General features: G+C 39.8%; 1 protein-coding gene across 1 annotated transcript; it reads left to right on the top strand.

The window, feature by feature from the left end:
- The first annotated feature begins 5,145 nt into the window (after positions 1 to 5,145).
- LOC127746658 (uncharacterized) lies at positions 5,146 to 9,531 on the top strand. Its single transcript, XM_052260583.1, has 3 exons — positions 5,146 to 6,106; positions 8,531 to 8,806; positions 9,374 to 9,531. The coding sequence occupies exons 1-3, from the start codon at positions 5,146 to 5,148 to the stop codon at positions 9,529 to 9,531; spliced, it is 1,395 nt and encodes a 464-aa protein (XP_052116543.1).
- Positions 9,532 to 11,901: the final 2,370 nt, after the last annotated feature.

The raw sequence follows: 11,901 nt of genomic DNA, 5'->3' as shown, positions 1-11,901 counted from the left end.
ACAGGGATTGATGGATCAAGCAATTTCAGTTGAGTGATTACTCTAGTTAAGCAAATATTGATGAATTGAGTGAAATCGGATTAACAGAATATAAATTGCAAGGAATTTAAAGTGTAGAATGTAAAAGAAAGAATGTAAATGATTGGAAAAGTAAATAGCTGAAACTTAAATTGCAAGAAATGTAAATTGCATGAAAAGTAAAGGGGGTTGGGTGCTGGAAATTAAAGAGAGCAGTAAAGCAAAGCGTATAACAATTGCATAGAGATTAACTTGCAGGAAAGTAATTTGGGATCATGAACAGAAATGTAAAATAAAGAACAAGTGCAGAAGAATTAAATTGCTTGAAAGTAAATTGAAAGCCAATGGAACAGTAAAAAAACAGAAGAAAAGCCAAGAGCTCAATTGCTCACTTGACCAAGACAGAAACAAAATTCAACTCAATTGTGAAACTCAAAAAAAAAAATTCAAGATCTCAGGGAATCAATGAGACTAGAGAACAAGTCTAGATCTCAAGCCCTTCCTTGATCAATTCAGAGAACAATTTGCAGAAGAAAGAAGAAAAATGAATTGCAGAATTAAAGAGAAGATGAAACAGTATGTGAATTTCAATTATGCAGAAAAAGTAAACAAGAGATCTCAAGGTGAGATTGAAACAGAATTTCTTCAATTCTCTACCCAAGATTTAAAGCAGAAAGGAAAACTTAAAGGAGAGAGCTCTCAAATCCTAATATTCCCTAGTGGGTCTCCTCCTTCTAATGGAGCTCCTCAATTACATAAAACTAGCTCCTATTTATACACTTTCTATTCTTGGATTTTGGGGTTTGGATGGGCTTTTGATTTGGTGAAGAAATGAATTAAATTGGGTTTTTAATTCAATTTCAGCCCATGAAGGAAAATTGCTTCCAGGAGGCTGCCCTGCCCTTGTGGAGGGCAGGGCAGGATTTGATGAGTGCGGCCTTGGTGCGAGCGTGGTGCACGAGTTGATGCTGCAGGATGCTGCCCTGCCCTCGCGGAGGGCAGGGCGGAAATTTTTGGTGCGCCAGAATGGTGCCCCGTGCGTGCTGCTGGTGCTGGCCGGAAATTTTTGGTGCGCCAGAATGGTGCCCCGTGCGTGCTGCTGGTGCTGGCCGAAGCTCCTTGGTGCGCCAGAATGGTGCCCCGTGCATGCCACAAAAGATGCTACCCTGCCCTTGCGGAGGGCAGGGCAATGTTTCCAATGTTGAAGTTCCAAGTTCGAAACTTGGTGGATGCACACGCTACTTCTTTTCCTTGGTTTCCTTGTGTCTCCCTCTTCGAGCCTTGGTGGAAGCATTTTGGTTTATTTTCGCTTGTTTTTGGCCCTTAAAGATGCTTTCCGTTCCTGTCTCAATTGTACGCCAAATATGGATTGCTATATATCGTTGGAAAGCTCTGAATGTCAGCTTTCCAACACAACTAGAAGCACATCAATTGGACGTCTGTAGCTCAAGTTATAGCCATTTGAAGGAGGCATGGTCATGCTGTGAGCGCCCAGATTTTAACTTAGCGAAAATTTTGCTCCAACCTCACTTTGTTTCAACATAATTCTGCCCTGCCCTTGGCAAGAGCAGGGCAATGTGCGCTGATTGCTTATTCTTCATTAATTTGGTCATGGGCCACGCTTTTAAAAGCGTGGCCTAAGGCTCCAAAGTGTACCCCAACTTCAAAGTGTATCCCAAAGCTCTTTTTTTCTCCTTTTTTTGTGCTTCTTTGCTTCTTTTTCTTCTTATTTCCTACAAGATTTATAAAATTAAAATATCAAGAAAATATATCATTTAAGTACAAAAGCATTCAATATTTAAGCACAAATCATCAATTTCTTGTATGAAAAAGCATAGAAAATGGGTATATGATGACATGTCATCACCAGTTAATGAAGGGTTGCATGAAATTGATCTACTGTTTCCTTGAGGCGAGCCTGTGATTCTTGGATCGATGGATATGGATATGGTGCATAAGAAAGTGGTGGTTCTTGGGAGTAATTGGAGTGGAATTGGGGTGGTTCTATATATGGTTCATACGGTGCATAGGGTGGTTGGTATGGTGGATTTGGGTTGGGGTCATATGGAGGTGAATGGCGGAAAGGGGCTTGTGAGTATGGTTGTCCAAAATCATGTTGAGGACGGGGTTCATAGGCATATGGTAGTGGTTGTTGATAATCAAAAGAGTGCTCACCATAGCCATTGCCTTGATATGCATCACAGAATGGTTGTTGATAGTCTATTGGAGGTGGTTGTTGCCATGAGGGTTGATCAAATCCTTGTGGCTCCTCCCATCTTTGATTGTTCCAACCATGGTGCATATTGTCATTATAATCTTCTCTTCCTGCAACATAATTATAACCAGACTCATAGCCAAAGGGGTGAGAGTTCATAGTAGTGAGAGAAAATAAAAACAAAAATGAATAAAAAAGAAAATATTTCTAAAAAGATATGATTTTTTGAAAAAGGATAAGATAAGATTTTGAAAAAGATATGTTTGAAAAAAGATATGATAAAATAAAAATCTGAAAATTTTTTTAAAAAAAAATATTTACAATAACCAATAATAAGGCACACGTTTGCAATTCCCCGGTAACGGCGCCATTTTGACGTTAGAATTTTTTGCTAGTAAAGAATTTTATAAAAATAATCGCGTTGTAAGTATAGCTTCTAAACCAACAGAAAATCCTTTCGTACAAATGTTTGGTTGTCACAAGTAACAAACCCCTTTGGAATTGATAACTGAAGTATTTAAACCTCGGGTCGTCTTCTCAAGGAATTGCAGGGAAGTATGAATTATTATTGGTTATGCAAAGGTATATTTCGAGGTTTTGAAAAGGGTTTTGAGCAAGAGAAATGGGTTGCAGGAATTAATAAATTAATAACTAATAAAACTCTTGGCAAGGTATGAAAACTAAAAGTCCTGTCCTAGTTATCCTTATCAATGGTGATGAGAATTATACTTTTGCTCCCACTAAGTCAACCTCTAACTATGAAGGTCAGTTAAGTTGACAAATTAATTTAATGCCTAAAGTCCTAGTCAACTCCTGAGGAAAGACTAGAGTTATAGGAATCTAAATCAATCAGCAAGAATAACAATTATCAATCACGATGAGTTTGATAACTCAAGAGTCACCGATTAATCAACCAGAACCAAGAATATAGAAAGCTAAATTCAAATCATAAATATCTAGAATACCTCAAATTATATTTAGATAAAGATGTCAATTCTAACATGGAAAAGTTCATAAACAAATAAAAGAGAAAATAAATAAAAAAAACATTGAACCTGAGATGAAGAAGAAATATTCCGAATCCTAATAAAAATCCTAATCTTAATCCTAAGAGACAGGAGAGAACCTCTCTCTCTAAAACTACATCTAAAATTATGAAAAGTGAATTATGATCTGCTATGAATTGATGTCCTGAGTCTCTGCATGTTCTCTAACTTTAATATGTGTTTCTGGGCCGAAATTTGGGTCCAAATGCGGCCCAAAATCATCTTTAGCGTATTCTGTAATTTCTGCAGATCACACACGACGCGTACGCGTCATTTAGCGATTTTCCTTTCCATGCGTGCGCGTTAAGCACGCGCTCGCGTTGTTCGCATGAACTCTAATCCACGCGGACGCGTAAAGCATGCGTACGCGTTGCTATGATTTTGTCCAAATCGTGCGCACGCGTCCGCCATGTGTGCGCGTCGCTGTCTGCTGGTTTTCTTCTTTATTTCTTGTGCTCCTTCCCTTTTTGCAAACTTCCTCTCCATTCTCTAAGCCATTCATGCCCTATGAAACCTGAAACACTTAACACACATATCAAGGCATCGAATGGTATAAAAGAGAAATTAAAATACACAATTTAAAGCTTGAGGAAGCATGTTTTCAGTCATAGAATAAATTTGGGAAGGAATTGTAAATACATGCAAATTATATGAATAAGTGAGTGAAAAGCTGATGAAAACCACTCAATTAAACACAATATAAATCATAAAATAGTGGTTTATCACTTACCATGTGTTTGATGAATTGTTTACCTCGATTATGGAGTAGCTCTTTTTACTCTTGGCTTAGGCCAAGGGAATTGGATAATCTTAAGTCATTGGGTCTAACAGATTTGATGATTTGGGAACCCTTAGTGGTCAATTTGATAGCCATTGACGCTAGCCTACTACTAGGTTAATTAGTAGTGAGGTTAGACCTTATGGGTAGATGTTGAACAAACTATTTAACATACTTCAAGTATAGAAGTAGACTTAATGAGTTTGGTTCCTCATAATTGTCAAGATATGGTTATTAGACAAGGATAGTGACCCCAATTCCCATGTCTAGCCAAGAGTTGCTTTTATCATTCTTATTTGAAGACCCAAAAATCTTGATTGCTTTGCCTTGATTATAGTTATTGTTTAGTTGAGAGTAGAATTATTATTGAATGTTGTCTTCTTAGTTTGGAATTGCTCACATCTTGCTTAGTTATTTGAATTAGTTCCTTGCACTTTAAGATTACATGTTTGCTAAGATTCCTAGTTTAATTCCTTGCCCATGACTTACAACTCTGGATTTCTAACCAATGTTGAAGCATATGTTTGCCCATTCATTGTAAGACAACCTGAGGTTTGAAAATTTCAGTTATTTTATTGGGGTTGAACTTGTGACAACCAATTCCTTTCTAAATTTGATCCTCAAGGATTGTTGTTGGTAGAGCTATACTTGCAACGCAACTTTATTGAGAAATTCTCTTCCGACATAGTCCACGAGCGCTCATCAAATTTTTGGCGCCGTTGCCGGGGAATGGTTGCAACATATGCCTTGATATTGGTTATGGGAATATGTGAATATTATAGTAGTTTGTTTGCTTTCAACACTTAGCTATAGTTTAGCTTCTTTTATTTTTGTGCTATGACTCTCAAGTTTGATGACTTAGTCTCAACCGAATTCTAGCTTAGCCGATTTGGATCCCGAGATTGAAAGAACTTTGTTACACACTCGGCAAGCTAGACGGGCAGTTGGATTATACGATTAGTGCTTCGGCCTCTCTTGAGGAACATCTCAAATCACTAGACAGTACCGAGAGTGACTTAGAGTCCGCTACTTCTTATTCTTCTGTTGGCACTACTAATACATCTTTGCATCCTACAGGTGAGCCATACATGGCGGAGCCACGCTGGATCACTTTGCATGAGCAAGGAGCTCCGGATATCATACTTCAACCGTTGCAAGCAAGGTATCCTAACCTTGATCCAAACTTTGAATTGAAGAGTAGCTTGATAAATCTACTACCTAAGTATCATGGGATGCCGAGTCAAGACCCCATCCGACATCTAAAGGATTTTCAAGTTGCTTGTTCTACGGCTCAAAGACATGGAGCCAATGAGGTGGCTATCATGGTTTTTGCCTTCCCTTTCTCTCTTGAAGCGCAAGCAAAGACATGGTTTTATTTGCTACCGGATGAGATTGCAACCAATTGGGATTTCTTGAGAAGAGAGTTTCTAGATAAATTCCTTCCATCGGAGAAGACCGACTACATCTGGAAGAAGATTTCAGGTATAATGCAAAGAGACCAAGAGAGTTTGTACGAGTATTGGTCTCGGTTCAAGATGCTATTGAAATCTTGTCCAAACCATGGAATGAACACTCACTTGCTCATTAGCTACTTCACCGGAGGTCTTTGTGTGGAAGATAGAAGATTACTCACCACTTCTAGCGGTGGTTTCCTTTTGAAAAACAAGACGGAAGGAGAAGTTTGGAATTTGATAAAGGATGTTGCCAAAGCTACACAACATACAAGGGTGAGAAGTAATCCTCTCAAGGGTGTGGTAGAACTGTCCCCTTCCGAATCAAGCCTAACCATAGCACTTGGGGATATGACCACCATCTTCACGCAAATACAAAAAGATCAAAAGGAATTCTACTCCATCCAAGCCATCCAAGCTCCACTTCCAGTTGCTCAACTTGAAGGCCCTCCTAGGATTTGTGGTTTGTACTCTAGCACTACACATTACACCGATCAATGCCATCAAATTCAAGAGGAACATGCCCTTGTAGTGGCCAATGTGAATTACAACAACCATCTACCCTATCCTTCTCAAGGCCAAAACAACTATCCTCATGGTAGTAATCAACATCAAGGGTAGAGGGATAATGCACAAGGGAGCAATTGTTTGATAGCTTAGCATCATGTAGGTTAGTTTCTAAAGAGAGAAACTCCATCTTCTCTCTAGAATTAGGTTAGGATTAGGTCAATCTCTCATAGATCCATGTTTAAATTCTTGATTTCATCTTGTTTCCTTTACAATTTCTTGTTTCTACTACTCCATTCTTCTTAATTCTCTTGTCAATTTTACTTTTATGTCTCTTTAATGTTCATGGATGCTCATGTTGGATTTGATTTACATTTAATGAGATTTGATGTTTGATGTTCTTTCATTGATGATTTGAGTTGTTGATTTACTTTACTTGTAATTGGTAGTTGGTAGATTTATTATTCTTGAATATTTACCATGCTTTCCTTTTGTACCTACCAAGTGTTTGACAAAATACTTGGTTGGGCTTTAGAGTAGAATTTTATGCTCTTGGCTTGGGAAGGTAACTTAAGAACTCTTAAGTTGCTAATGTCCAAGTGATTGATGATTGGGAGCCATTAACCCTAGATCTCACTAATTGAATTGGTGGAGACCTAGGACTTATGGACTTGGATTAACATAGCTCATTTGGCTTTCCTTTATTAGTTAGAGGATGACTTAATGGGGTTGATCCTTGCCAATTCTCATGTTGTGGTTAGTGACAAGGATAGAGATCCTTGACCACCAACCTTTGCCAAGACCTTTTAGCTATTAGTTTACTTCCTTGTCATTTATCTTTCATGTCTCTTATAAAAAAAAACCCCAAAACATACTTTATAGCCAATAATTGAGCACTTCATTGCAATTCCTTGTGAGACAACCCGGAGTCTAAATACTTCGGTTAATTCTTATTTGGGGTTTGTTCCTTGTGACAACCAAAATTTTTTATGTGAGTATTGTTTGTTGGAGTTCTTATTTCTATAAGAAGGAAATCTAAACTGATACTCAAAGCTCATTATCAAAATTTTTGAATGTGTTCTCTTGACTACTAGATTGAACACCTGCCAAAAACGTGTTAGAATAGCTTTTTCTATGTAGTGTTAAAAAAAAGCAAGGAAAAAGGACAACCGCGCACGGGCGCACTGTGCGCGCGCGCCGGTGGTGTATTCTTACTCCTGGGCCAAAAATCCGACAGTTGTGCCCACCTTGTGTCCACTTTATGTCAGGCACCCACGCGCCAGCGTGCATGCCGCCTGCGCGCCACCTTGCAAATTGACCATCGACGTACAAGCACACTGTGCGTGCGCGCGCCGATGGTGCACTATGAACTCCCTGGTATAAAAATCCAATAGTTGTGCCATACTTAGGCCAACTTTGTGCCAGCCCTGTGCCAGGGGCACAACTGTACCCGCGCGTATCCACCAATGACGCACACGCATCCCTCGCTCCACCTTCACCGACGCGCCAGCACACTGTACTCGCGCGTACACGCCAATGACGCGCACACGTCCCTCGCTCCACCTTCACCGACGCGCCAACACACTGTGCGCGCGCGTCGGTTGCGCGAATCAGCTTTAAAGCTGCGCGCCCTGCTTCTCTCCCTCTCCCACCTTCTTTCTTATTTCTTCCTTCTTCTTTCTCCATCACCTCTCTTCTCTTCCTTTCCTCCTTCCATACTCCACCACCACTGTCTCCGGCCACTCACCGGTGACCACCACCTCTTCCGGTGGCACTACATCTCTTCTCTTTCTTTCTCATATTCAAAAAGAAAATTCACCTTGTTCTTTTACACTTATCAAGGTTCTACTTCCTCCATATCTCATCTATTACTTTCTTTGCATCACTTCTTTTTCTAGTTAGGTTTTTCTTGTTGATTTACTTATTTTCTCTTTTAATTACTTGATTATACCACTTGCTTTTTACTTGTTTACTTTTTCTTCTTTTTGTTTTTTCCATGGATTTTGAACTTGAACTTTGATTACTTTGATGGATCTTTTTTATTGTTTTTCATTATCTTTGTGAGTGGATGATGTTGTGTGATGATTGATACTTCATTTTGGGCTTCTAATTGGTTGAGTATCTCATAATTGCTCATTGCTTGTTAAATGCACACCAAGTGTTCGAAGAAATGCACATATGCCATCTTGGTTTATTCTAGTCATATATCTTCAATTTGGTGCTTCTTCCTCATTCACTTGCTCTCTTCTAAGTGCATTGAACACATTTTGCTTATTACTTGCTAATTAGATACTCATTGAACATGACTTGCTCTTTATTTTGGATGCTTGAGATCATTCCTCTCATGCCATGTTGCATGCTTTACTCCCTCTTGCATCCCATGCCAAGTGTTGTGACCTATGCTTCTATGACTACTTTGTTGCACTATTTCTTTTGGGCACTACCTCTCACTTGCGTGTTTGTTGAGTTGATCCTTTGGGTTTAACACTTTACTTCTTTTCCCTCCTTTCTCAAGATGGCCACCAAGAAAGGCAAGGAGAAAGCTTCAAGGAAACCAGCCACAAAGAGGGCACCCCAAAGTCACGCTCTAAGGCGCACTCCTCATTAGGAGCCAAACCTCTATCTAAGAAGGTGAAGGCACCCGCTCCTATTGATGACAATGAGAAGAGCAAACGGGCAAAGGATTCTTCAAGATTCACCAACCGCTTCTGTGAACTTGTGTTTCCCGCCATGGTTGAGAGGAACTATCATGCTGAGCATCTACTCACTCCGCTGGACAAAGTTGCTCCTTGTATTCTACCCTACATTGAACATCGAGGATGGGAGTTTCTTTTAAGAAAACCACAAGAGGTCAATCTTTCATGGGTGGTAGAATTCTACACTAACTACCATCTTCACTCTCTTCAATCGGTATACGTGCGCCAGAAGCAAGTCTCAGTGTCAGAAAAGGCTATTCAGCAAGTGCTTAATGTCTTACCAGTACCGAGTGACATGGATGGCTACCAAGGGATCTTACGTCAGCGAGAAAAGTCTGGATTTGACTGGGACTCGGTCCTTTGAGTCATTGCTGAACCAGAGGCATTTTGGACCTATGGTCAACTCCGGATGAGACCCAAGTGCATTGATGCACGTTTCCTCACTGTAGAAGCTAGAGCTTGGGCCCAGATCCTATCCCATTATGTCCTACCAAGCACCCATAAGTCATCCTTCACGGCGGATCTCGCTTTGCTTGTTTGGTGTGTTCTCACGGGGAGACCGGTGAACATTCTGCTTCTTGTCAAGCAAGCGATGGGTTAAATCCACGACCGGGGCAATTTGCCATTTCCAGCATTGGTATCTAATTTAGCTGCTGTTGCAGGTGTTCCTTGGGAAGCCATGGACACGAAAGCTATAATTCCGGCTAAGGGCGATGTGGTCACAAGCGGAAATTACTTACATCTTCCCATGAACAAACCAAGCCTTGACGTAGCCCTACCATCTATTATTCCTCCCACCTTATCATCACCACCGCAGTAAAGATCCAACTATCAAAGGATAGAAGATCTACACCGGAAGATTGATAGATATGAGTGGTGCAACCAACGCCGATACACTTACATCAAGAAGATAGACGATTATACATTAGTTGCAGGCATTCACTTAGGTAGTTTGCATTTCATAAACCCTTTCTCACCATGATCCTTGGTCTTTTTATTTTAAGCATGAGGACATGCTTGGTTTAAGTGTGGGGAGTTTTGATAAACTCCAATTTTGTGGTTTATCTTGTGCTTAATTTGGGGGTTTTTGTCAATATTTCTCGCATTTATTCACAAAAAATGCATGGTTTTATGTTCACTTCCTAATATTGCTCCATGATGGTAAACATGCTTATTTTGCCTTAGAATTACTATATTTTGATCCTCTTTATTGCCATTCGATGCCGTGATATATTTGTTGAGTGATTTCAGAATTAATAGGGTATTAATGGCCTAGAAGAGAGAAAGAAAGTATGCACAAGAGGAAGGAACATGAAGATTTGGATTTTGGGAACTTTAGCACCGACGCGCACGTGCACTTCATCACGCGCACGCGTGGATGAGGATAGCTGGAAGCGGCGCGCAAAGATGGACGCATCCGCGCAGGCCAGAGAATTCCAACTGACGTGCACACACACTTGGCGCGCACGCGTGGATCTCAAAAGCAATCAGCGCGCACGCATGCATGACGCGCACGAGCGGGAAGCTGCACGTGACCTCATTAAAAGAAATCGTGCCTGGCAATTTCTAAGGCTCATTAGGTCCAATTTCAAGTTGTTTCTGCATGAAAAAAGACCCAAGGATGCTAGGGAGAAAGAGGGGATCAATCATTTTTTACACTAAGACATATTTTCTAGTTTTTGGTTCTTTGTTCTTCTAGAGAGAGAAACCCTTGTTCTTCTCTAGATCTAGCTTTAATTTAATCTTTCCTTGTTGAATTCTGAATTGGATCTTGTTAATTACTAGTTTTGATTGTTTAATTTGAATCTCTTAGTATAATTTTGCTTAGATCTTGTGTTAGTTTTATGGATTCTTGTCAATTGTTACTTTATACCCATTGCATGAATGTTGTGAATCTTGGTTTGTTGATGTTACATTGATGATTTCTATGATTAATTGTGTTGTTTGAGTGATTGTATGTTGATACTTGTTAATGGGTATTGTTAATTTCAATCCAATTGCAATTTGAACATGTCTTTTGTTAATTCTTACCATGTGTTTGATGAATTGTTTACCTTGATTATGGAGTAGTTCTTTTTACTCTTGGCTTAGGCCAAGGGAATTGGGTAAACTTGAATCATTGGGTCTAATGGATTTGATGATTTGGAAACCCTTAGTGGTCAATTTGATAGCCATTGACACTAGCCTACTACTAGGTTAATTAGTAGTGAGGTTAGACCTTATGGGTGGATGTTGACTGATGAGCAGATATTTTATACGCTTTTGGGGGTAATTTCATGTAGATTTTAGTATGTTTTAATTAGTTTTTAGTAGAATATTATTAGTTTTTAGGCAAAAATCATATTTCTGGACTTTACTATGAGTTTGTGTGTTTTTCTATGATTTCAGGTATTTTCTGGCTGAAATTGAGGGAGCTGAGCAAAAATCTGAGTTAGGCTGAAAAAGGACTGCTCATGCTGTTGGATTCTGACCTCCCTGCACTTGAAATGCATTTTCTGGAGCTACAGAAGTCCAATTGGCACGCTCTCAACGACGTTTGAAAGTAGACATCCAGGGGTTTCCAGAAATATATAATGGTCCATACTTTGCGCGAAGATAGATGACGTAAACTGGCGTTCAACGCCAGTTTCATGCTGCTGTCTGGCATCCAGCGCCAGAAACAGGTTACAAGTTGGAGTTCAGCGCCCAAAACACGTTACAACCTGGCGTTCAACTCCAGAAATAGCCCAAGCACGTGAGAAGTTTTAGTCTCAGCCCCAGCACACACCAAGTGGGCCCCAGAAGTGGATTTCTGCACCAATTATCTTAGTTTACTCATATTCTGTAAACCTAGGTTACTAGTTTACTATTTAAACAACTTTTAGAGACTTATCTTGTACCTCATGACATTTTCAGATCTGAATTTTATACACTTTGATGGCATGAGTCTCTAAACTCCATTGTTGGGGTGAGGAGCTCTGCAGCGTCTCAATGAATTAATGCAATTGTTTCTGTTTCTCCTTTCAAACATGCGTGTTCCTATCTAAGATATTCATTTGCGCTTAATTATGGAGAAGGTGATGATCCGTGACACTCATCACCTTCCTCAATCCATGAACGTGTGCCTAACAAACACCTCCGTTCTACATCAGATTGAATGAGCATCTCTTAGCTTCCTTAATCAGAATCTTCGTGGTATAAGCTAGAACTG

This window comes from Arachis duranensis, chromosome 4 (assembly GCF_000817695.3).
Source record: "Arachis duranensis cultivar V14167 chromosome 4, aradu.V14167.gnm2.J7QH, whole genome shotgun sequence".
NCBI lineage: Eukaryota > Viridiplantae > Streptophyta > Magnoliopsida > Fabales > Fabaceae > Arachis > Arachis duranensis.
This window is presented reverse-complemented; position numbering and strand designations above follow the sequence as displayed.